At 40.8% G+C, this 27,461-nt stretch overlaps 1 protein-coding gene across 3 annotated transcripts in view; it reads left to right on the forward strand.

Annotated features, from left to right (window-relative positions):
* The window catches only part of LOC117157503 (uncharacterized), a 167,083-nt gene extending 139,894 nt beyond the window's left edge, over positions 1 to 27,189 (forward strand). For 2 of the 3 annotated variants that reach the window (XM_033335541.2, XM_033335543.2), the window contains 8 exons: positions 3,405 to 3,451; positions 5,160 to 5,534; positions 7,893 to 8,126; positions 8,769 to 8,975; positions 15,209 to 15,302; positions 18,325 to 18,891; positions 19,511 to 21,669; positions 23,435 to 27,189. In XM_033335541.2, the coding sequence (XP_033191432.2) occupies positions 3,405 to 3,451; positions 5,160 to 5,534; positions 7,893 to 8,126; positions 8,769 to 8,975; positions 15,209 to 15,302; positions 18,325 to 18,891; positions 19,511 to 21,669; positions 23,435 to 23,584 (3,833 nt within the window). In that variant the 3' untranslated portion in view covers positions 23,585 to 27,189. The remainder of the gene's footprint in view (positions 1 to 3,404; positions 3,452 to 5,159; positions 5,535 to 7,892; positions 8,127 to 8,768; positions 8,976 to 15,208; positions 15,303 to 18,324; positions 18,892 to 19,510; positions 21,670 to 23,434) is intronic. The other variant, XM_033335542.2, reaches the window with a different exon arrangement.
* The last annotated feature ends 272 nt before the right edge of the window (positions 27,190 to 27,461 follow it).

Raw genomic sequence — 27,461 nt, forward strand, 5'->3', positions numbered from 1 at the left:
ACAAATGGTCTTAAGTTGGTTGTTATTTGTTTGATCAATTATTTAACTGATTAACTTGTTAAATCCTGCCTTTCTCTTTAGTTCTTTTTCGCGTTTATAAAGTTCTTTGTGTATCTTCTTCCTTTTTTTTTATTTTCTTTTGGAATGTCTTTTATCCGTACAGATTGTGGTAAACTGTAGGAAAATCGAATCTATTGAATAATTAGTGTTGGGATTTCGGAGTTGTTTTAATGATAATGGACCTCGAGTCAACAAGTAGAGGATGTTTAGGTAGGACAAGTATCATAGGACGTTAAATTATTCGCCTTTTTCAGCACTGCAGATCGTATTTTGGCTTCGAGTAAACATGCATTATTTGCGTACGGTTTTACGCGTTAAAAAGAGAGGATTTATTGCGGTCGATGCGCATTTGCTTGTATACATGTCGATTAACAAGATTAACAGTTTAATCGCAAAATTATACGCCGACGAAACTAATTCATTGTTTCGTTAACTGTATTATCGGCGTTGTATCTCTACCAAAGTAATACCATACAAAAATCATCCGCAAAGCTGCATGTATTATAAGTTGTATATCAGTTAAGTTTTATATTACACTATCAATGATCACGTTGCAATATCATATATGAATGTAAACCACACGTAATAAAAACAGTCTCAGTTTTCGAAATCAAACATCTGCAATTCGAATCTCTATGGAAATTTGCCAATTTTACTATACGTATAAACTTTTTAATGTTCGAATTTTCCTCCTGAGTTCCTTCCATTTCGTTTCTCACGATTTCTCACAAACAAAACGATATTTATATTCTCTCGAAATATTCCACTAAAATCCACAAAATAGCGAAAAGTTACAAATTTCACTAGGATAGGGTGTTGTTTTCTGCCCAAAAAAAAAAAAAAAAAAAAAATAAAGAGAAATATATTGCATCGCCACGTAGTAAAAATTGTTTAAACTAGAGTTTTTCATTCACCGCAAAAGGGCTACCCGCCCATATGTTATTGGCAATAGAAAAGTGATTAATTCCATCCTCGGTTACAGTTACCGATGCATAGAAATTTTTCGGTACGCAAACATCGATTCGCGGTAAATTATTACACGACGCAACACGGAACCATCCGTTATCTCGTTTCACTTGCTCGTTAGCGTGTGATTAAAACATTTAATCGATGTTGTTCCCCATTGGGAGATCGTGATTAAAACCAGGGCAGGACAATTACAGCCCTTGCCGGATTCTCTCCGGCGCCTTTGTCACCTTGCTTGCCTCCATTATGCTCTAACTACAAGCTCCGTCGCTCAATCAATGACTGTGCTTGTCACAGGGCTCTTGGGGGTAAAATCTTCCCACTTGTACACAACACTCGCAGTCATGGACCAAACAGGTTAGGGACTTCCATGTACTCTGTGATTCCTTTTAGAGGATACACCTACGATTGATTTGTTTGTAAAATGATCGAACGACACCGTTCAATTTCAATTGTGAATGACGAATATTTCGACAAAACTGTTCAAACGTATTCAACTAAAAGAAATTAAAGATGGTATTCTTTCGCTTACCTAAAAAAAAGGGGGGGTCGAAAATGGACAGGGATCGATTTGTTATGAACCTTTCATCAAATGCTAGACATATCCATCGATGGCCTCCGTTGAAAAACTGAGTGAATATTTATTACAAAAAAAAGAAAATAAAAGAGAGCGCGTCGCTTTACCAAAGTCTTCTCAAAAGAAACTGAAAATTCACCTATTTGGCTGCACTAACTACTCAAGAAGAGCTAAAAGAAGACAGCGTACTAGAGTTGACGAAGGAACATTAGAATTTTATCTTCCAACGTTATCTCGTACGTTGTTTGAATTGATTTTCAGTCATAACCTATTATCTCGTGGCTATAACGTAACCGAAATGGGTTGTGGTTCTCGAATAATTAAATTAACCAAAATGGGGTTCTAGAATGCCCAAATACGAGACAAGAAGTGTACCGAATGATAAATTTATGCTGTACCTCGTGTCGATATTATTCTGAAAGATTCATCTAGAATCAATTTTAAACAGATGGCGAACCTGGCTTATAGAAATTAAGACCGTACGGAAATCCATTGATCGTGCATCGGTGGGTCGCGTGAGAACTTCAATTCAACATTCCGGTAGTCGCGTGACGAGCTTAAAAATTCCACAACTGCATATTTCGATGAATATTCCAAAAGATATATGATACGTTGGGAATCCACAGTCACTTCGTATTTTTCAACTGTGATCCAAAGGAGAAACGTGGATGACATTCGCAGAAAATTCGTTCGAAAAACCGTAAATTTCCTCCTAATGCCTGTTCCTCATTCAGAAACTTCTTTACGTTAACCAATTATCTAGCGTTTCACTCCTGAAGACCAAGTTATCCGTAGATCAATCTCATCGAAATTTTCTGTTATTCAGTCAAGGTTCACGATTGAAACGAGTCCGCGGAGATGACGATCGAATGAGAATGTAGGCGCGGTCGTCGGTTTACGAATTTCTCGCGACTGGATCTTCTCGGACGTGGCTCGGTAAACTTGGTCTCGAGGCGTAATTACGTTAAACAAACACATAGTTAACCGTGTACTTAGCAATCGGGCTATTTAAATGGCTGCAAGTGACTGCCGGTGTTTGGTCAAGTCCGTCCGTTCTCGAAATTCAATCCTTGGCCATGCAAAGTTCACAATGTCTCCGTAACGACTGAACAGAAACAGAGAGCAAGGGATGGAATGAAAGCGGTATGGTGTCGAAAATTTTGAAAAGGAAACCGGATTGTTGAAACTAAATGCAAACAGATAATTAAAGTTTCGAATTTAGTTGAAAGCGACCAGGCTGAAAATCCTCCGGGAGAAAAATCGTATGGATTCGTCACGAGAAACGAAAACGAACCCCTCTAATATTCCCAGACTCAATTATGTCGGCAGATGAATCTAGAGAATGGGTTGCTTCCATATTCGGGAAAAAGAGTTACTTTCACGAGCTTGAAAAAAAAAAGGAATTTTTTTTGCTGCTTTTGAAAGCAAATTTTTCCTCCAAAACTCGAGCCTTCGCTATTTTTCTCTATACGATTCTCCCTTGTCGCATTCACGAACTCTTTTCGTTCACACTGTGTGTCACGTTTCTCCAACCACTACTACCACCTCTGTCCAGCCTTCCTTCGTTTTATTCCAATTCTTTCACAGTTTTTTCCGCACCTCTTTGTATTTTTCTCTTTCCACTTCTGCCTCTTGCTTTTGGCTTTAATGTTTAACATCCACGTTAGGATCCTGGTTGCAATTGTCCAAGAATCTTATTACCTATATATTTTGAAACACATTCGAAATTTAAATTCTTCAATATTTCGTGGTTAACATCGAATCACGACACTAACCAATCGTGTTTTGCTTTTTGTTACAGATACCGGGAACAATCCACAGAAGAAGATATCGTTGCAAACCGCGGAAGTAAGAGCGAAAAAAATCTCATTGTCGTTGTTTCCCCATCTGGATGAACGGGCATGATTTCGTGTTTGTGTCTCGACTAGATAGATTCTAACCGACGAAACTCCGAGAGCCAACGTATCCCAGAACGTGCACGGAATGTATCGTAAATCGTTTCTTATCGCTCCAACCTGCATCCTTTTTTGGGTATAATCCCATAAAGTACACCAAGTTAAATTTGAGCGCTTTCGCGATAAGAAATATAGTCGTTTCGTCAAGCCATCTAATTACGATAGAAAAAGATATATTCCGGTTTTATGCCGTGCTCGTTAAGTTGTCTAGCTTTCGATGGAGAAGGTTGTAAATTTTAACCTCGATGGTAGACGGGAACGAGCTTTTTCTATTTTACTTTATGTTCTCCGTTCACGTAAGCGGTGCAAGAAGAAACTCGTAAAGTACACCAGAAATCGATAACTATTTCACCGTAAGGTGACAAGGTTCGTAAAGCACGGGGCGCGTCTAAAATGTTGCAAGTATATAAAATCGCATCGAAGGTTGTAAACGTTCAAAAAGAAACGGCCATTCTTGTCGTTCATTCAAAATTCGTGTTTTTCTTTTCTCTCGCAACAAAAACGGTCGAACGCGTCGTTTCACACCGCGATTTCCCATTAATTTTTACGTAGTTGTACGATCGACTCTGGCTTATCGATAAACCATGAACAAATAAATAAATAGACATCCATTACCATTAAATAAATGTATCGCGTCCATCTGCAAAATAACGGGAACAAAAAAAAGAATATGAACTGAAATTACGTTTCAATAGCAGCCGATTGTCAAGATCCTGATAAAAGCGGTCGCGCAACGTATGAAATTTACGATTTGCGATGGTCACTTCGCGTAAATAAATTGCGCGCATTCATTGCGGGACGGGAAAAAATGGAATAATTTGTAGCTGGCTAAGACGGAGCAATTAAACGAGCAATTATTTAATAAAATTAAATACAAAAATTATTATTTCCATTTTGGAATAACTCGCAATTTCCATAGGGCATGTTTCGTATACGCTGTGTATAGAAAATTCAGAGTTACCTATCATCCTTTGTTATAACGTAACAATTTTATACAACGTGCCGCGCAATTTCATTTTAGTACGCGTAAAGTTATTATAGGTGTATGAGACACTGGTTATATGACTAACGTATCAGAGTAGACTTCATTTAGCTGTATTGTACGACGTCAATCTCGTACGAAGAATCAGGTGCGCATCGCACACATGTAACAATAACAGCGAACCGATATGCAAATTGATTATTTACGCAATATTGTTCGCTCAAAAACACAAAACTCGTCCGTTGTTGACGCAATTCCTTTATCTGTAATAGTTTTCGAAATATTCCAGGAAATATATACCATCAATTTCAAAAGCAATTCTCACCACCAACAGGGAAAACAATCGCCGATAAAAAGATATTTATATAAATAAGATATTTCCTCGAAAGTTATCTTTTCCCCAAAAATTGTATCTATTAAATTTTATTTGACACGCTTTTCTTCTAAATTCTAAAACTTAAGAACTTGACAAAGCTTACCTAAACTTATCTAACTTAAAATTTACCAAGAAATATTTCAACTACTAGCAACGTTTCGCGATAATGTCAGTTAACTTCGAGCTACTTATCAAGAAATGCTAAAAAAAATCCAGAACACGCCACCTGTTTCTCCATTTCAGGCTGCAAGCAGCCCTGAAAGAAGAAATGCGAGCGTGTCGAGCGTCACCCTGGAGGATGCAATTGGCCCTGACTCGCGAGGCGAGCGTGAGCGGGTGGAACGCACCGAGACCGAGCAGGTGGAGGAGGATTACGAGGGCGAGGACGAGTACGAGGACGAACTCAAGGCTGTAGCCGAGTCGCACGAGGCGATGTCGAGGGACGACACTAGGAATTCGAACGTGTCCACGGCAGCGTCTACTGGGCTGGTCGACGGGACGTCCTCTGGTTCCAAGAACTTTGACTCGCGGGAGGTGATCACCGTCAACAGTTCCGACGAGGATGTCGCATCGAACGAGGCAATAACCGACGAAATTATCGACAAGTATGACCAAGAGGTATGTGTATTTTCCTCTCCCTTATTTTTCTTTCCTTTCGCCTCTTCTTTTATGTTCATTTGTGAGAAACCGTGTCTCCTAAAGTGTCCGCTTGTTTCGCTAAACAAAATCGTGCTGTTTTTTTCAAAAAGAAAAAACGAAGCATTTTCAAGTGAACGTTTTTCTTTCGAGGATAGACAGTTGCAGGGAAAAGAGCATTCGTTTCGAACAGCGATGTATTTTTAACAAGACTTTGCTTCCAGAATACGGTATATAAAATCGAACAGACGTAAACGACAGATTAAGCCGCGAGTTTCCAGAGTAAATTTGACACTCGTATACAAGTCGCGTGGATTGGTATATATCCCGGTGGGTATATTGAAATTTCACCAAGCTCTGGCAGATTGGACCATCTGGCGTGGCGCGATCGGAAAGCTTTCGTTCTGTCGGAGAGTAACCGAGCGGGGAATTTCAATTGATCGAGCGGCCACGCGACGCCGACGTTTCATGCGCGCTGTACCGATGACCTGGTTCCAGCAGAAACATTGTAGTCAAGCCTTGACCACTGTTTCGTTGGAACGGTTTGCCCCGGCAAACCCTGACCCGACGACGGCCCAACCCTGACCTACCTCCGGCCCATTTCTTACTTCGTTTCCGTGCTCTATTTACGATTAAGCTGGCTATTCGCCAGGATAACGTCGATTCCATGTTCGTGCTTGATCCTGCTGGCTGCGGTTACTCGACACATTCGACTCCCTGGTCGATGAATTTCCACTCTGCAATTCCACAGTCACGGTATGCTCGGTGAAAATGAAACGGAGAAGTCGTGCAGTTTGCGTAATGCGACAAACTTTGGAGCATACGGAAGCGCGATTCTTTCCCAACAATGCGTCCTGAACATTTCAATTTGAAATTCAACAGAAATCCAATGTATCGAAAACAAACTACGATTTCCTTTCAATAAATGAAGCTCCGCTGAGTTCTAATGACAGTTCGATTTAACAAGATCTTAGCTTCGATTTATCGAGGAAACGGAAAACAACTCGATTTATACGCGGCTTGAGATAGAACGAAAAGAAACGGACAAGAAGCGACAAAAAGAAGGCGATATAAGTTGAAAAAAGACTCGATTTGAACGCGATTCTAGCGCAACGGCGATCGTGCTGTCGTCTAATGTTTATCAGGAGACGTATGGGCGGACCGGTTTCGTCCGACTATCGGAAAGTACTTTGCATCGACAAAGGTCCGAGCTGTTTCGCGATTGGAAAGCCATTTGTAACGTCTTAAGAGGACACTTGAAATTTTAAAAGGGTCATGGTATCTGTCTTCGGCTTTCCCCGACCAGGTTTCGCGCAATTTCTTTCGACGACAACAACAGCCACGCTTTTATCGTATTTACGCTATTTCCCTATTTTCGTCTCTATTTCTCTCGAAACTCGTCGAAACGAAACGAAACGAAATTAGAGTTTCAGTTGGGTTATAGAATAAAGTCGATCGATTAAACGTTCGTAATCGATGTCATTTTACTCGGGGAAAACCTGTATTAATAATATTATTCCATGTTGGTAATCGAATCATCCAATCAGGCAGTTGCACAATTCGCGAATGCCGAGTATTCACGAAACTTTCGACTACACTCTCAAAATGGTACCTTCGACAAACTTGCTCTCGATCGAATTGTATTAGCTTGGTACATGCAAAATGCCATTTTCTTTAGGTAGGACATTAATATCACGTAACTTCTTCAAATCTGAATTTATACACGATTTCATGCATATTTTTAACGATGAATTGGTTTACTTGTTTATATTTATAAGAATTCTTATTAGTTACAGAATTCAGAGATTGTTGAAATGGAGCTGCTACAATCTTCTCTCGTTATAGTTCTTTTTTAAATAATTTATATACGTTGAAATGGATATCGATACATTTTCTAAATACTTTTTCGTGCGTTCGAAGAAAATTTTAGAATATCTGCAGTCATCTCCCTAGTGTCAGTCGGTAGTTACGCGTCGAATAGTTTCTTAAATTCTACTCGTACGTTCTTTTTCGGTACGACGATGGCAACGTTGGCAGGTAATAGTGTCGTACATCTCACTTTCCTGTAAGTTCTATTTTCTACCTGAAGACAGAATACTCTTTGCTTCTATTTATTACGATAGCGGTGACGCGATCCATTCTTTATAAGAATCTCCTGTGTCACTGGGAGGAATTGCAATTTTCAAATTTCCCATAAATCCATAGGAATTCACATTCTAAGAATAATCTCTTTTCCCGACATTACCAAGGAACGATGTCTATGATTATTCTCTATTTCTTTCCATTATTCTAATATTCCCAAGAATACCAAAGGAGAATATGCATTTTGTGTGATTTCAGGTGGCCGAGCTGCTAAAGTACAAGAAGGAACGCAACTCTAACCACAGCGAGGGTAACCGCATGAAAACAAAGCGTGTTCCGACCGTAAAAAAGGAACTCAGCACGCAGAAAGAAATCCTGATCGGGAGTAACGAGACGCAGGTGCCGAAGAGTCTAGTGCCACCAGATGATCCAGTGAATCGTTTGAGCGAGGAAACAGACACGATTCAACGAAGAAACGTCGAATCTAACGAGGTGAGCCAAATTGTCACTTTGTATAACGTAGACACGTTCTTCTTAGGTTGCGATTAAACGTTAGAAACGAATAATTGAACGAAAAAATTATACAAAAGTTAACATGTCAAAATTAAGTTTTTATATGTTGTATTTTAACACTGAGATCGATCGAACCCCTTTCATTCAATGACAATGCAACAAATTTATAAAGCTTACATCTTCTACTTACCTGTATCTTTTCATTGTCTTTATATTTTTGACTATTGATCAGAACGTTAGTTCGTCAACAAACGAATAAAGTGTAACTACAGCCTTTATTTCGTAGACCAGTGAAGTTTTATCAATAACAAGGATGCCGAATATTGCACTTCGCTTTGTCGCCAAGTTTCAGGCGAAAAGTTTCCTTCCTGCTTTTAGTGAGACGGGTTTTTAAGAAATTAAACGTGAAGAAGGATTTAGAACGAGATCGAAGCCGGAGATATTAATGGACCCTCCTTCGAAAGCGTCCTTTGAAGTAGCTTTGAATCGGAAAAGTGACGTCAGATTTCAAAGCTCTTTTGCCAAAGAAATTGGAATTTCCCTGTTATATTTTGACGACAGTTAATGCACTTGGTATTGAAAGATTTCTACGAAGTCTACCACTTTTTTTTTTACTTACAGCCGGTGGAGTGGGAGGATCTAAGATATTCGGAGAGATCGAATGGAAAAAGTGAAATCGTGGAACACAATCAATACTCGGGATCCAAAGCGAACAGCCCAAAGAAGTTGGACAAGAGGCAAGAAACAGTTTTGAAGGACCTAAAATCCTATTTGTTGACGGAATACGCGAACGAAGAGGAGCAACGCCAGAAACTTCGGGAACTGGGGGTGAGTTTAGTCGGAAGTTTCTGTGTTAATAATTAATCGCTTAATAATTGATAGCCAGAACGCGTTGATTCTTTGGTATCTAGCGATTCTCTCTCTACTTTATCTTTTTCAACGAATCTTTGTTTAATAAAAGATTATCCTCCATACTTTACTGTTGAGAATAAGATTAAACTTATTGAAAATTTATCTATTACGATATATTACACTACATTGAAGAGTTATACCTCTAAATTTTAAACGATCTTCAACTGTCGCAATCTCATTGTTGCTGCACGCGTGTAACCCTTACGGCATACCTCTCCTTAACATACTATGCGCTTTCATATTCTAATACTTTATGGTTTATGCAAACTAAATCCACTTATCGCTTCAAAAAGAAAAAAATAATCGAATGGAAAGCAATGGAAGTCCCTAACACAATTCCATAATAGAAGTGATGGAAATTGATTTATACCATTCCACGGGATAGCACGTGTAACGTGAACAGATTTTAAGCTCGAACGGGACGGGGAATTCGAGCGTACAGGGCGGAAGCGTTGAAACCGAATAAACAAGCGTGGAACGAAGTGCGAGGAAAATGGAGAGGAAATATTCATCGGTAGCCGCTCGGCGTCGTCGATCTCAAAGGGCGCGCGTATCCGCAATCGATAAATAATCCGGCCTGCGAGCCGTTAGGCACCATGTTCCCGGGCCAATAACGGCGAGTGGCTTTGTTCGTACTCAAAGCGTCTTTTCAGCTACCTGCGGCCGGACTTTGATCCCATCGCGATCATTCAAATAGACAACCCACCCTCGACCACCATCCATCCCCTCTTGCATCGCTAACTGTCCTCAGAACGAAACAGCTGTCTTCTTCATAACGAACGTCGCTGCAACTCATCATTTTTCTCTTACTTTAGGTTTTAGATGAACCTGTTCGAGCAAACCTGGCGATCCGCCGCAAAGATTGCATTTCAAACTTTAAATTACCTGACGTCCCGGCGAATCGAACAGTTTACAATTACGTCGTCGAGTCTTTTGAAAAATGATTCGCCTTTCTGTACGGTGAAGTCTCGGACTAGGGAAATCTTCTTCCACTGAGCGGAGATTAAATTTTAAATTACGAAAGTATATACGTCGTTTCTAATTTGTTCTCCAAATGATCGCAGGGAAAATTAGTTTTGGACTTAAGATAGTTTCTCAAATGAGCAATCTTGCAGTTCTCTTCTCTCTCCGCTTTTGTTCTTTCTCTGTCTTTTTTTCTTTCTTTTTGGAAAACGTGCACATAGGTGCATTTATTCGTAGAAAGAAACGTGCCGCGAATCATGTCAGATACAAATGAGAAAGTTGTCGCGAAACGATCAGGGGTGGAGGAAATAAAACGCGGCACGATGATAAATGCCAGTCCCGCTTTCAAGCCGGTTAACCATCGGCAAGTTTTCTTTTATCGCGCAGATACAATACCCTGTTTTCTTTCCCGTGGCGCGAGATACACGCCAAGACTATTTGTTCTTGTCGCACGCACAAAAGACAACGATCCTCCGCTGCTTTCGAAAATGGAACGGAATCACGACCTCGAGGACGTGTCCTTTCTCTGCTTGCAATGCGCCATTCTGCGGAAACCTCGTCGGAAATAATAATTGTTTTCCTGTGGAAGCTGCTATCTTTTTCGCAGATAAACTAGCAATACAATTCTTTCAATTGATTTAACACATTGAAAAGGCCAACTGATTAACTCCACTTTTTATAAAGTCATCAATTTCGCATTATTTAAGTGCATCTCAAAAAGGAAATCTTATTACGTAAATTTATTTATCATAAGGAGGTAGAATAAATAATTGTAATTGTCGTTCTTATAATTTGTAATCGGTGGTTTGTCAAATTTCGCCAATAATATTATTTCAATCCGAGTAATTAAAGAGATACGATATATGCGTCGGTAGTAGCGAAAATGGTATTAACCGAAAGAATTATTCGATAATGAAATTGGCGTCATTTGTAGTACTTGCTCGTCCTCTCCATTATCGTACCAAGATAAGTGAATGACACGGCCACAAAGAATTCACCGGTTCTCTTCTTACACGATTGGCATGTTCCACTTGTAACGGAAGAACAGCGACAAGGATGGTATTTCTCATGCACAAAAGCTCTAAAATAGTCAGGAAGAAATTAAGTTTCTTTGAGACGGCGCGCCGAGTTAGAGAATCGGCAGAGTCTCCGTTTCATCGTTGTCATCTGTCCGACTCTGGCACAAAGAATACATCCTCCCGACTAATTCAATATTCTTAAAGCGACTCCTTCGCCACCGTGCTGCGATTACTGCGACAATTGGATCCACGAACGAGAGCCGAGCTTTTGTCGTGCCTCTTTGGTGGAACTTGAACATCCTCGTAAAAATCTCTCGCTTTCTCTTTATTTCAAAGAGAAACCCTCCTGTAATAGCTGTGTTTCGGAAAATTCTATTTGCTCTCGTTCCTTAACTTCGTAATTAACTTTTATATTGTTTCTAGAGTCAACGATTCACAAAAGAGCGTCCAAAAGGGACGCTCGGTGATTCTAAAGAGTCTTAGTTATAAATCTCTTATCAAACAATCTTTCGATACAATAATTGTTGGGAATAAGACGATATCCCGTGAAAGTTGAAGCGCGGCCACTAAGTACAGGCACATTTTTTTCTGATGTGCAAGTCAAATCGAGGTGATACGAAAGGAGAGACAATTCAATCATTGAAAAACATTTTACGCTCACTACCAAATTGAAATTAAGTAATATCGAGCGTCTATTACAAATCGTATTCTCACATAGAATAATCTGACGTATTGCGTTACTTTCATCCGTCAGCGCGTTTTTTCCTCTAACAAAATTATATGAACGCAATAACGCAATAACGTTTAAAAAATAAAAGCAGGATCCTTGTCTAACATAATCATGGACTACCAGCATTCCATAGGGGAGATAACGAATAAGAAAGTAGAAGGCAATTCGTGCTGAAAGGCGCGCCTCTGCAGATTGCGCGCATTCTTCTGTCGTTGCAAGGATGTCTCGCGCTCTTGCCCGCTATTATCGCAGCAGATACCTGGTGCACTTATCGTGGATGTGCGTGGGTCGCACAAAGAGCGGCATTCTCACGGATAATTCAATATGCTTCGCGCAAACCATCGCAGTAGCAGACGCAGTAGCAGCCGTTCTCGGCTGTCACCGCCGTTGGAATCAACAACAGAAGGAGGAGCTTCGAGGATCTTCGTTCACGGAACAGGACTTAGAACAGCTAAAAATGGTAAAGATATGTCGAGCTTTATTAGAGAAAAGCAAGGAAAGGAAAATATATCTGATTTTATTAGGCGTCTTTTATTAAAGAATTCAATGAAAATCAAAGTACGATGAAGAGAGAAAAGAAATATGTTTTAGCATGATAAGGGAAGGAAGGGATGCAGAGAATTCTATGGAAGAGATAAAACCGACATCTGGCTCTGGGGGATACTGATAAAGCGGTGCAAATGAAAATCCATATGATTTTTGTCAAAGACAGCCTGTGAGACTCGAGTTCGCATAAGTTTCTATTTCACAAAGGGACGAGAAGTAGGAACATCTGTGTAGAAGCGAAGGGCTCACTGGTTTGTTATTGAAAGAAAAAAAACTGGGGCAGAGATCTTGCGAACGATGGAAATGGAGAGAATATCACATTAATTTTCACTAACTCCGAGGAAATCCCGTGTGTCACAGTGTCAATTTTACCAATAAATGAGAAAAGTTTAATTTAACTCCTTCCCATCTTCGATTCTGTAACCACATCATCCACATATCAGATATTCCACGCGACGTAACATATCCTATCAAAAAGCTAGCAATTATTCGGATATGTTTAAGCCCTTCGATAATATAATAAAATAAAGAAACATTCAGAATGAACTATTTAGAGGATAATCTTCACGATTTCCTGATTTTTATAGAAATTACGTAATACAGCGTTACGTATAACATTTAAACCGCGTAATTTATAGTATCTATCTAGCTATATATTCATTAACTTGTCCAAGTCTCGTCACGAAAGGGTAAATTCATTCCTCGTATACTTGTAACGGCCGTAATATGTAAAAGCCTATAGACGTGATGCACTTGCGCAAATAAAATACTTGTTGTAGCGGCAACCCAATAGAGGCGGCGATCACGAAACGGAGCTGTTAATCTTAATTCCCGTGATTTACGATTATCGCCACCGGTCGGAGATATTCGACACGAAATACCAGGGAGGAGTTTCGAGCGGAAATTACGAAGCACGGCATCCGGAAGAGCACGACAGTGGCCGTCCCTTCTGGCGACACCGTCGAAAACGTTTATCGACCACGTGAGACAATCTCCCCAGAGGATCGATCTACACTCTCCTTTGTCCACGATTTCGTTCGTCCCCCTTTCGGCTTCCGATCGTTTTTGTTACTCTCTTTTTGCCCGGAATTTTCGAGAGTGCGCAGCGAGAGGACGCGTAACGAATCCGTGGAATCCTCCGACGGAAATTACGAGGAACGCCAGAACGGAAGTCGAGTCCCTTGTGTCGTTGCTCCGTCCACGACACTCGAATTTTTTCCACAAGCGTAAAATTAGTCGATTTCCATATAACCACTAATTTGAAAAATATAGCAAAATAAGGCACGCTCCAATTTTTCATGGATATATTGCACGACATGATTGTGAAACCATTCCAATATTTTTTGTTCCTATAGATACAATAGTTTATGAAAGTCTTCGAAAACTTACAGAAACTTTTCATGAATATATTATGTGCAATATGAAATATTTTGAATTTTCATTAGCTACTGTCATGCAAGTATGTTTTGACAATTTTAGAGCGGCTTCGTAATTATGAGACGTAGTATACAATCGTACCAGAAATCGAGAAGAATATGAAACGAGTCTAACTGAAACACAAAGATGAATTTTCTCGTTTTCTCATTTCTCTATTCGAGCAGTCAAAATGCGCATTTCGAAAGAAGAACAACTTTGAAATTAAGAAATTCTTCGAAAAGTTCAGAGAGTTAGACAACGTTTCGACATGAAAGGAGGCAAAATGACACTTGTGCTGTGAATCACGATTCAGGTTTGTGATTTCACATTGAACAGGATCCAGAAAAGGCAGGAGAGCCGTGGATCCGAATGAAGAGAGCAGCGTGGCGCGCAACGAGCGCTCACGACTCCGTCGAGTCGTTAATGATCGTTGAGCGACGAGAATTTCCGGCGGCGAGCGGTGCGTGCATATTTTGCAAAACACGTTCGAGTGGAAAAGCGAGAGGGGAAAACATGTTTCCACGGGGAGCCGAGAAAAATTCTCTCTTGGTCGAGTCACGGTTTAGAAACTACCGACGTTCAACAACTTCATCAACAAGTTCCATTTTGTCTGTACGAGTTTGCTGGTCTCAATGTCTGTTAATACGCAAAGATACAGTCACGCAAGAGTAGCATAAATTAAAATCTAAAAGTCGTAAAGGAAAAAGTGTATGGAGAAAATACGTTTAAGATGTTTCCTGTTCGTTATTTTATCATGATTTCTTTATCTAAGATTGCGCGCATACTCTCATTCCCAAGTATCAGAACATCGAATGGTGACATACGAAAAAATTGAGGAAGAAAACGATCGAGAAAACGATTAAATAATCACAATTTTGTACTTATGCAAGGTTTACCTGGTATATACACATAAGAAAAATTTGCTGAAACTAATTGCAGGGGTTGCAGTAATGTAATGTAGTAAACTAATTACGTATTGATTTTCATCTATTCGTGTAAAGTTATACGAGTAATATACATTAGTCCTTATGTATGCATTCAAGATTTATGCAATATGAAATCTATTTAGTATCAGATATTGTTTCAATAGAATTATTGAATGTTAACAAATTTGAATGTACAAACATAACAAAGATTTGTTGAAACTATTTGCAAAAATTAAACTAGTGATGTTCCACTTTCAACAATTGTCTATCCTAAACTCTAGTTAAAAAATTTAAGGTGAATTAGATAGAAAAGCCCAAAAAGACCATTTATACGACATAAAACCATTTATACCATGTAAAAAAGAAGACACGACAGATATAGACGACAAAACTAATAATTTAATATAATGTTCATGATTGCCCTAACATTTACGAACAAGAGCGCATGCATCTTTATGTCTGCTACTCTACGCCTGCTCGTTCTATTACTTTCTCTCTCATATTCTAGAGTTAATGGGATAATTTAATTATCGTTGCATTGTTGGGTAGGCTCGAGAAGACGCGCTGGTGGAGAACTTGTTGGAACTTTTGGTGAAGATAGCTGAGAATCCAAGCCGATGGGAGCGGGTGCAGAAACTGCTTGGTAAGTAACGCTTTGGGTGTCTCGAGGGCAAGAAGCTGAAAAGCACCTAGGCGAAGGAATTCCGCGGCAGAATAGTTTGAAATTGGTATTTGGGTGAATAGTTCGGTCCTCGTTAACCCTTCATCGAAGAGGCACACCCGCATCGACGATCGTCGTTAGCCTTTCTACAAGCTTCCAACGAAGATTCGCGAGTGTAGCGAAATTCAGTTGTTTGCACGATCACGAGCAGCGTTAAAGCAAAGCGGAAGTGATTCGAACCGGTTCATCGATTGAATGTTTACTCGTGAGGCGACAAGGGACGATGATCGGGCAAGTTTCGCAACAAAGTTGCGTCTCGAGACTTTATTACAAACGTGCTCGTGGTCTCCCGAAGAAGAAGAAACCTGTTGCGACTCTCGATGAACTTCCCCGGTTAATTATCGTTTAAGACGCGTCTTGTATCTAGCAACAGGGAATAAGGGTAAAGGAGTTGTGTCGTCAATGAGACCATTGAAATGTGAGATGAGTGATTGCCAAACCTTATCACGATCGTCTATCATGTATCGTTTATCGAGGATTGTCGTTCGTTAGCTATGTAAACAAAAGTTATGTAGAAAGATATTATCTTCTTGACAAATTCGATTAATTTCATTTTCTTCTATAGAAATATATGTCAATACTTCTTGTATCATTTAGTGGTAGTAGAAGATTTGTAGTTTTGTAATCAGGATGATACAAGTATCTCTACACCAAAGCAACGAAGATGAAGCGAAAGGTACATCGAATCTTTACTTATACGACGCTTCATGTAACGTATATGAAATTTATGAGAAGTAATTCTATGTGTAAAAGCCACAATTTTTGACTATAACAGTTCTAGATAGCCCTAAGTTACACGGTTATAGCTGATAACAAAAATAGGCGTAAGATCAATCCACTTTCTCGAAAGAAATTAAAACGCAAAGAAGCTAAGCTCTGCTCTCTATTCGTGCGACACGAAGTCTCATAATATGATAGGTCTATTTCGTGCTTCGTTCGTGGTATTCAATTTCAGAATCAAAACAGAGGACTATCCTTCTGTAAGAAGCCATTCCCGAATAAATAGATTTCAGTGGAAGCAGTTACAAGGTGTTCTCGTCCAGTTAAGCTATTAAAAGGAAAAAGTTGTCGCAAAAGGGAAGACCCTCGCTGCTAATCGCGTTCGAGTCGACCAAGGAGAATCCAATAAAGTCTCACAATAGGTCGATTAGACGAAATAGTGTCTGCATTATTGCCCGGTGTAATTGCCTCCCGACAATTAGTCGATCTGTATAACGTGGAAATCAATGTAATTCGCCCGCGGGAAATCCTCTCCGTTTGGATTTTCCCTTTTCTCTTCGTCCGCTTCCACCGACTCTTTTTCACCCACCGCCACACCCCCGAGTCTCACTCATTCGATTACTTCCTGGCACGCGAACAATACGTTAACCCATTTCACGCCACGATGTACTCTTGCCATTTCGCGTTGCTTCGACGAGATTACCCGGAAACAAAGGGAATGAATTCGAATGAAGTCGAATTGAACCGTGAATGGATTTTCTTGACCGTACCGAGTCAATGCCATTTGTGGAACAAATTTTTCACAACTGGTACTATAGAAACTAGCAGAACGAATTGTTGGATGTTGAACTTTTGTCAGTTACAAACAAAAGAATTAGTTTATAATTTCCAACGTTAGAAAAGTAATTTATCAACGTAAAAGAATTTTATTTAAATACATCGAATCGTCCACGTTGAAATTAAAACAGCGCAACTTCTTATCCGATGAATAGATTTCAAGATAAAAATTCCTAAGTGAAGTATAAAAGTGGACAAAAGGACAGAATTCGGAGCGTAAACTATTTCGAAACCGGCAAAACCACCCCCAATTTCACGTGCACTACACGAGTAACGGCCCATAATCAAATGTAGTTTCTTCTCAAATACTAGTTTAATTATAATTATCAATTCATACGTAACCGATATTAAAAAGCTACAACTCAAACACTTCCAACCTAATTTGCTCGATTCATCGTACACACCATGCTTTGTGGCTTCTTTTTCCACAAAGATTCTCAACTTTTTCAAATATATATTTAAACAAAATTCGACAATTCCTGTCGCCTTATCAAAGGGAGAGAGCGAAGAGATTTAAAAACGGATTAGAGTCAAAGAGTTCCGGCGGTTTCTTTCGAAATGACCGTATGCAAAATCCGTCTCTTAATTTCCTAACTAACGCGTGACGCGTGGTGGGGCAGTGTATACGGAGACAGTGAATAATCCAGGAACAAGTTAGTCCGTGCATCGGAGCCAGGGCAAGCAGTAGGTAAAGCGCTTTGCGCGCGAAACCATCTTAATCTCCATTACAGGAACAATGCCGCTTTAATAATGGCCATTTGCTCGCGCTGATGGATGAGCGCCGCCTGCGGGAGAACTCGGTTCGAGTGGACGTATCGCGATGTGCTTTTTATGAGAAATAAATCGACGTTGCCCGACGCTGCTCGCCTCTGCAGATGGAAAACCTACCTATGCGAATATACCGCGTGTTCTAGAGACAAAATTTTCCTACCGCGAAAATCGTTTGACCATATTTTACATTCATACCTTAAACCTTTACATATAGCCAAAGTCAATGATATTAAAATTTTTATCGACTTTGAGATGCTGGAATCGTTTATCAGCGACTGACGTTTATCAGCGTTTCAGCCTTTGAATATAGTAAAATAAATAAGATATTTTATGACTACTTCACTCTGCAAATAATTATAATCTTGTAGCTGTGCTATACTTTTCTCTACAAAATAAATATTTGTTTGTATGTTAGCGTAATCCATAATGAGTGAACGTTCGTAGAAAGCTGTATCTCAAAACCGCTTATTGATTATCGTATTTCGCTTTAGCATTTTTTGCGTTTGAAGGGAACGATTTATAGGAAGATACGCGTATTTAAAGGATTAAACTTAGCCATTTTAATCGAAGGAACCTGCACACCGTAAAAATGACGCTATTTTGCTTCTATCGACAGCAAACACCGAGAACGAGCTGAAACTGTCTAGAAACGAGTTGGACCCAGCAGCGAAACGCAGCTACGAGTCCACTTCGACTCTATTTCCAACCACTTCGGAATCCTCAAACGACTCGAGGAAGTCGCGGAAGAAGTTGAAGAAGAAGAAGAAACCGAAGCATCGTTTCTCCACGACCACGTTAACATCTGTACCAGCAACGCCTCCGTTGTTGACAACCACAGAGACGCCCTGGCAAACGACGCCGGTTCACTGGCGTCTGGTAGCAGAGAGGCTCTTTGGTCCACCCTGGCAACAAGATCTACAGGGTGAAACCGAAAAAACCACAAGTCCGCGTTACTCTGTTCCACAGAGTTCCAGAAGCTTGCCTTCTATCAGAGAGTTGATCGAACAGAACAAGTCGAAAAGCAACACCAAGTCTTTCCCTTTCGATAGAAATCCAATTCTAGCGAACGAAGTTGGTGAACTTGGCAATCAAAGGCCGATGCGGTTTGGCAAGATTGGAACTCGTCAGCCTGGTCACGTTCAGCCACATAGGGAGTTCACGAACGTGTACGACAGGCCTACAGGTGGGTTCCAAGGTTAAATCAGGCCATTTTTGCGCATTTCTTTACAGAGCGATGCAAAATAATGTTTCGCGATGCGACGTTCAACCTTTTCACATGCTACGTCGCGTATACAAAGAGGCAGCGCGTCGCGTTTATTTTATTTTCTATGTTACAATTTAAAATTAAACAGTTTTTAATTTTTAGTAAATCTTATTTTCACACAGTGGACAATATTCTTCGTCAAGTAGAAATTAATTAACTATAACTATAACAATTTTTTTAAATTGGTCTCAAACTTTAATGCATTACGTCTTCTTTATAAAACTATTCGAAAAAATCACTCCTTATTATCGATAATGAATAAAAAACAAGTTTCTCACAGGTTACTAGAAAATTCAGTCTTCAAAGTATTAAGATTTATAAACGTGGCAGAATCATTTTCGCCAGATTCGATTCGATTCCATTTTTCGATTCAACATCCAAGATCTTCGGTGGTCTTTTGCATCGCTCTGTATCAACAAATCTTTCAGACAGTTCACAAACTAGTAAGCAAAGTCGATTCCATTGCATTCTAAACAAAAAGTTTCGAATGCCTTTAACCACTTATTTCGAAAGTGCTGGAGCGTGTTCGATCTTTCAGACCCGGGACGTGTTCCAGACTACGACATACCGGAAACGTACCACCGACTACGATACAATCAGCTGTCACCGGCGTCGCGAGAGTTCCTAGGAAGACGCGAGGAGGGCTACCAAGGCGACTTCAATGTGCAGTCTGATGGATTTTCTACCGATCAGGAGTACGAGCCGAGATCTCGAGATTTCGCGTTGAGCAAAAGTTGGCCGGATCTGTCGTACGGATACAATCCACCCTGGAGACCCGAGGAACGTCCTCTGTTGCCTATTTCGTCTGAGAAATGGTCTTGGAGGCAACCTTCGAACAACGCCAAGTATTGGTCGCAACGTGACAGCTTTTTACCGGTTGAACAGAATTATTGGCCCATCTTAGACAACGAAGAAGGCGCTGAACAGGAAGCTGAAGCCGAGAAAATGTGGCAGCAGCAACGAGCTCAACATTCATGGAACAGAGACAGATCTAATTGGCCAGTGGAAAAACCTATGAAAATTGCGCCTTCGTGGCAACAAGGAGAAAGACCCATGAAACTATACGATCGAGATCAGGCAAACAGCGTATGGGAGAAAGGCAAAAATCGCTCTGAACCTAATAAATCGTCTATGAAACAGGAGAGCAAGGAGAAAGTCGTGTTACCACAAATAACTATGAAAACCTGGAACAGCCTAACCTCTGATCCAGCTACATGGCCTCATAAGCTTCCTGGTGCTAAGCCATGGCCGAAAGACGAGAATGGGAAGTCGTACAACCCGAACGCCGATTTGGTAAAGAAATTGGGCTTAGACAAGCAGAATAACGGTGCTTGGTCGAAGGAAGAAACCGAGAAGTCAAACGGAGAAAGAAAACAGAAGGACGAGAAACAGAGCAGGTTGTTCTCGTCGAAGGAGTTCTCGAAGGAAGAGAAACTGCCTCAGACGGAAGCTTCCAGGTACAAATCGAACGACGATAGGAGCAATTTCAGCGACTATAAGACGAGATCCGGCGAGTCGATGAAATCATGGACGATGCTGTCGGATTCGAAAAATTCTAAGGATTGGATGAAGACCGAGAATATGCAAGGAGATGATTCTGGCACTTGGAGAAGGAAATACGAAGGGAAGAACTCGTGGACGGATGAAGCTGCTTTGCCCAAGATCCAATCGGTGGGTGCCTGGGTAATGGCGGCCGACCAATCTACTTGGAAGCCGTACCAGATCAAAGCGATGGAACCTTCCGATGAGAATACTTCTCGAAGGTGGAGCAAACCTCTCGGGAGAACGAACGCCGAGGCCAAGTGGGCGAGCAAGGGTTCTTGGCCTGAAAAAGCCAACGACTCGTGGATGGACAAATCCAGTATAACTCTCTGGCCCGACAAGACGAACGTGCCCGAAATTTGGTCTGAGAAATCGAACAAACCAGGCTCGTGGTTCGCGAAAGCGAAAGACAACGCTTGGGCGTCCAAAGGCAGCAACTCCGACTCGTGGAAGGTGAAAGGAGGAGAGTGGTTAGCCAAGCCAGAATCTACCTCTTGGATATCTAAAATGGGGGACAAGAATTCGTGGGCGACGAGAAGTGGCTCGTGGTCGACGAAATCCAACGAATCTTGGACGTCCAAGACGAACGACAACGGGTCCAAGTTCAACGAAGATTCGTGGCCTACGAAAGTCAAAGAGGAAGATTCTGGGGATGCTTGGCCAAAAAAATCCAACGAGCAGAATGGTTGGAACGGGAAGGGCAACGAGCTCTCTCCGTGGCAGCAGAAAATCAACGATGAATGGAATTACGGCAAGACGAGTTCGACAGGCACGTGGCCCACGAAATGGAAGCAATTCGCCTATCACAGGGTAACTGCAATGCCGATCTCCAAACCAGGTACCACGGCCGACGCAACCTCGTCGAAGTCAAAAAACGCGTTCGTCGCGGTGTCCGCGGTTTCTTCGCCCAAGTACACCGGAAACGAATGGAGAAAGAACGAAGAAGACCCAAGGAACGAAAACGGTCACGCGGACGAGGCGGAACGAACGGCTAATCAACTCCAAGTGGGCCTGGAGCGACCTATTTATGCGTGGAAGAAGGATCCTGGGCTACGAGGCGGTTCGACGAAAAGCAATAGTAGCGACCCGCTGGAGAACCAGCTGGAAGCACTCAGGCAAATTGACTTCTGGCCCTACAAAGAGAACGAGGCCGAGGTGAGCTCGATTTGCGTTTTATTAAATTTCCCGCGCCACTCTGCCAGCCGTCCTCGATGGCCGCGCTGTCCGCGATTCGATCGAAAATTAGCGGAGGAATGTAACCAACTAATTCCAAGATGGTACCTTGTGCCACTTGCATATATTTAGATTAGAGAAAAAATATAGAGATAAAATCAGGTGAATAAAACCAAAGTTTTTAAGTAATTCTAACGATATGATAAAACAGATAATATCAATATCGATATTTTATTCTACACAATGTCGGTGAATACATGGTATTAATAAAACTTTTTTTTTATGACTTTTTAGCAACGTCTAAAATTTCTTGAAGGTTAATCAGATATAATAGAATAATTTCCGGCCAGTTTGAGCTCTGCTAAAAAAAGTATTTCCATCAGAGTTTTCGTATTTCGTGTCTTGGAATAAATTTCGTCGTAATAAACTTTCGTGCTCAATGAAGCTGCATTTATTGCTCTATACTGGAAGAAACGTTCTACACACGCTATCAACCTTGGTATAAAGTATTTTCACACAGCGATCAAACGTGGCGAGTTAACCTCGCTTGTCACAAAGCAAACGATCTTCATGAAAATTTATTTCTCCTAGTTGTGAATAAAACTCGGTCAGATGTATAAAACCGAGATTGCACGGGAGGCGATAAAGACGTGGAAGACGCAGCAAGTTGCAAAGATCGAAGCCATGGAACGCAATTACAATGGGGCAAATAAACGGTCTGGGGAATTTAAGCGAGTCAAACAACGGGAGCCATTCTTCCTCGGCTTTTTAACGAACGGGCACCGGTCGAGTACGATAAAACGAAGATCGTGATCGGGCTATGCTATTTAAGAGGAAGCCGAAAGACACTCGAATTGGAAGTAATCCCGAGGCATCGCGACGCTTTTACGTGCCGCAATTTCCGGGATCCGTTGACGAGAACGTGCCTGGACTCGGTTGACCTCACCGACCGGAAGTGAGCGATGCCTTCCTTCCGGCGCGGATCTTACGTGATCCCTGGTCTGATTGCGAAAGTTCGCCGCGACGGGGCGTGCCGAATATAAAGTTTCGCGCCGTTCCTTTCCGATCCGGACATTCCTGACTGGAACAACTGGATCACGTCCATCTATTGACTAAAAGAAAACGAATAGGCCAGGAGTTCCTTAAATCGATTCCCTTTCTGCTTTCCAAGAATGATTACCAAGATTAATAAGCATGGATGATCGAGGAGATTGCTATGTCGTGTCATCGTTGGCTTAGTAAATCGATTGACAGGATATCTTTCGAGCTTATGCAAATCTAAGAATTCTTTAAGAATCCTTTAAAGATCCCCTAAGAATCCTCTGAGAATCCTCTAAGAACCCTCTAAGAATCCTCTAAGAATCCTCTATGAATCCAGTAAGGATCATGTACGCGAAAATGGTACTTTAAGTGATAGTGAGATAGAGGTAGAGGTGGAGAATAACTGATTTGGAAAATTTGTTTCCATTTAATAAACAGCGTTTGTCGGGGGAAAGAGAATGTCTATACCGTGAAAAAAGAGATAATGGAATAACGGTATAAGGTCTTCGATATTATCACATAATTTTCGCTGCTATGTTTTTGTTCATTCATTTCGTTACTGATTACATTTATCTGTGTCTAATTGTGTTACGATACCTTCCCTTCAACGTAAAATCTAACTTGCTTAATCAAAAAGGTTCCTAATCTCTAATTATGTTTCACAAGGTAAATATTCCACTTTATAAAATTCCTCTTTCGTTCGCAGAAGAGACTGGCGTCAACGAGTGCGACCACGGAGATAACGTCCCAGACCCCAACCAACACCTCCACGACGACCACGATGCACCGCCGAGGTGGCCTGATCACGGTGAACGGCCTGATGGAAACAAATCGACGGACCATCTCGATGAAATAGATCGAAGCTTTACCATAGATCCTTGATCTCGTCCAATGGGTACCAGTCTGTTCAGTCGACAATAGGCTACGCGAAGTCTCCGAGCAATTTCCAACGACTCTCTGGCCCCTTGCCAAGATGCACCAAAGTCTGCAAAGCCGTCTACTACGAGCAGCGCTATTCTTTGATTTACAGTTTAATCGATAGCATATCATCGATCGATTTGATAGCTATTTTTCATCTCTTACGATTCTGTCATTTGTGCCAGTGATTTTGTTACCTTTACGTTCATTCTATTTGTTACTTTTTTCTATGTCCTTTCTCCTCCCTTTTCTCTTTTATTCTGTGTTCGTTTACTAGTTTTTGAAGAGAACTTGTATCATATGATGTAGACTCTCGTTGAATCTTGATGACTCTTGTGTGCCATATTTATCGAGTGTACGCGGGCGTGTAAAAAAAGATCAATAGCTCGAGAAAAGTTACTTTAGAAGAGGAACAGAAGATCCTTTTTAAAACAGCCTTTTTTTCTTGTACACTGTACAAGCTCTTATTCTTTTTTTGCAAAAAGAAAGTCCAACTTCTAAACCCTTTTCCCAGTTTTCTCGGTGGCCATCAACCGACGAAATCGATCTACGGCGATTCTCGAATTTCCAAACTTCGTGTTCGCTGGCTCTTATTGAAAGCCCTCTTCTTTTCCTATTCCTCTTCTTTTTTTTTTTCTTGTTTTTTTTCTCCCCTTTATTTAGCTTGGATTTCCGGAAGCAATTTTCTCAATAGCGGTATTCACCCCGAAACTCTCATCTTCTTGAATTTTATTTTTATTTCAACTCCTTGAAACCGGAGAAGAGAATGAATCCTAAAACTCAAGATGAAAGTCTTGAAAGAGAAAGATTTTCTATGGAAGTTTCCCTCCACAAAAATCGGACGCAAAGTTCGAAGTATGCGCGCAAACTCGGTCGTTCAAGAAACAGGAAACTGTATCCATATTTAACTTCGAATAATTCGAGCGCAGAATTCAATATTGAATCTTCACGATCTGGTACGTTGTACTATTCGATAATTAAATATATCTCCAAGTTCTCCTCTTGGTGTAAACTCAGCCATTTATAAAACGAGACTATATGCATCTTTCACTAAAATTCACCGTAGATTGAATTTAACGATTTAATATTATGTATCGTTCGATGTTTAAACCATTTCAAAATCATTTAAAGAACAAACTCCACCATTTCACGAACAAACTATGTGCATATTGAGATAATTCGAGTGTAAAATTTAACGTCGGATCTTCGGAATCTAGTATCTTCTATCATTCGATTTTTTTCCAAATTTTCCGACAGAAATGGAAAAACAGCAACTTATGATCGTACATGCCTGCGTACGCGCGTTACCGATGTCGAATTCGTGGAAAACTATTCTAGTCTAAGGCGCTAAAGTTATCACGGAGATTAATTAGTTACTACATATTCGAAGTTACTTATCGAAGATGTTTAAGCTGTTCGAAGTTGTTGAGAAATGTGCAGTAAATTGACACTATCCGGTATACCAGAAGTGAGGCTAACGTAAGAGCTTTTACGCTTTCGCAACCAAACGCGAACTGTAACTTCGCTGCGCAGAGAGTTTAGTAGGAAATCGAGCGAATATTTTTTCTACGGGACTGCAATTGTCGGTGGCGGCCTAACGCCGTTCAATTCCAGGAAACTGTTCAACCCTCCGAGTGCCCTTAACGCATCGTAAGTTGATTCCTCTTGTCTGTTAGGGTAAACAGCGATAAGTTGAAAAACGACGGCACGATTGTAAAAATATTACGATTTCAAAATGTCTAGAACGATCTTGAGAGGAAATAGGAGCGTCGAGACTTTTAGCACGTTAAGTCGGCCATTTCTTCGTTCGTCTATCGGAAGTGGCGTTCGGAATAAGCAGGCAAGAAGAATCCATGACAATATTTGATAAGTGGCATTAAAAGAATGGAAGAAATATCTGCAAAAACCGGTGTCGTCAAGCTCGAGAATCGATACTATGAAAAACGTGAAACTCGAACGCGTTATCTATTGTAAAATAAAACAGAAAATCGTTGTTGGATCTTGCTCTAAGATTCTATGGTTTCGCGGCACCTTTCAACCCCTCTGCGGCCTTTCAGCGCCTCGATATGTTTCTCGAACGTAATTGGCGAGACACGAAATGGTTTTGTCCCAATAATTTTCTTATTAACTCGAGAGTAGAATAACGTAAGTAAAGTGATGGTTCGGAGAAGAAAATTGACACGATCTTCCCGTGACATTTAAGATCTTAAGAGCTTGAAATGATACTGTGTATAGTATCGGAAGAAAATGAAACTCCTTCGAAATAAATTTCCCAACGAAAAGGGTAGTACTGTGTTAAAGCGTCGCCTTCGATTTACATATCATTTATATTGAATTTCATTTAACGTCGGCAAAACTTGCTCAGCGAGTCAGCTCCAAGAGCTGCGAAGCTGTTGAACCGTAGAGGGTGAGCTCTCCGCTACCGTATCGATTGGAAAGACGAGCGAATGAACGAAGAAAGAAATTAGCAGGAAATCGAGCCCGTGGCATATCGCGTGGAGTGATAACACTCACGTAGGACCAGAGACTGTGCGTCGATGTGTACATAGAATGCGTTCAATTAGTTTTATTGGTCATTGTTAAAAAGAAGAAAGGTAAATAGATAACGTTTCATTCCGAACTATCGCGTGCTTTTATCAAAAATTTCGCCCCGAATTGATGAGAATGGAGAGAGGATCGCGAGAGCCGCTTTTTAACAGAGACGTAGATATCCTCGAAAATCGGGGCACGATCGATGAGTGCTTGTTTGAAATTCAGGCAAAGTCCATACGAATTAGAAAATCGGTCTTACACTAGCTCGAATTATTTATCGTTTCGTCGCGAATAGTTGTCCATCGACTGTTCTCGACCGCGTCGTCGGCTTGTTTTTCCGCACGGAACACGGCCGTAAATGCTGTAAATATCCCGATTCACGGTCTCACGGTTTGATCGAACGTTCCCTGATCGTCGCGTGTTACATTTCGAATTCAAAAGATTCATCAATCGCACGAAAAGAAAAAGAAAAAAAGGGAGAAATTAGAAAACAGAAGAACAGAGAATACGTCGAATGAATCGAATTAAATTTCTACGCTCCGAAACTAGTCGTTCGAATTCTATTAATGAGTTGACGAATTACGTACAGTGCGTATGGCTGCGATATTTGAGGCATCGTGTAGAAACGTGTTCTTGTTGTTCTTGTTCGACTACTCGCCTGTCGGGTAATGTTTTATTCAGAAAAAGAAAACAGACTCGTGGACAAGAGAAACGCGGAAACGTCGTTCGAATGAAAGATTGAAACGCGCAGAAAGATGCAACACAGTATGAATCCGAAGTAAAGGAGCTAGTGCAACCGGAAGCGAAGTATAGATACGCACACACGCATACACAGTTGTACGCACACGACAGAGAGGAATAGAAGGGATGTCGTAAGGGTACGCTGATATATCTCCTCGAATTTTCAGAATTCATGGAAATTCATGTACCTTTATAGGATCCTCTGTATCTACCCGTACGTAGGATGATATCGATTTAAGGAAAATGAGAGAATAAATGTCGTACGTTGTATATTTGCCTCAGTGTATTTTCTTCGTCGTCCTGTCCTAGACCAATGCTTATTTCACCCTGAATTTGCGTTATTTCGTGGCTTTTGGTACCCAAATGCAACACGGACCTCTATGTTATCGACAAACGATAGTTTCCTCGGACCGCAGATGGAGACTCTTCTACGGTACTTGGTAATTAAAATTGCTACTTTACCGATACCTTCGCGCGGAACTTATTTGAAAATTAAGTCAATTTTCAAACAAATCCTCCTCTTGGCGTGCGTTTGCAAAATA

The sequence above is a fragment of the Bombus vancouverensis genome, chromosome 14, assembly GCF_051014615.1.
Source record: "Bombus vancouverensis nearcticus chromosome 14, iyBomVanc1_principal, whole genome shotgun sequence".
Taxonomy (NCBI): domain Eukaryota; kingdom Metazoa; phylum Arthropoda; class Insecta; order Hymenoptera; family Apidae; genus Bombus; species Bombus vancouverensis.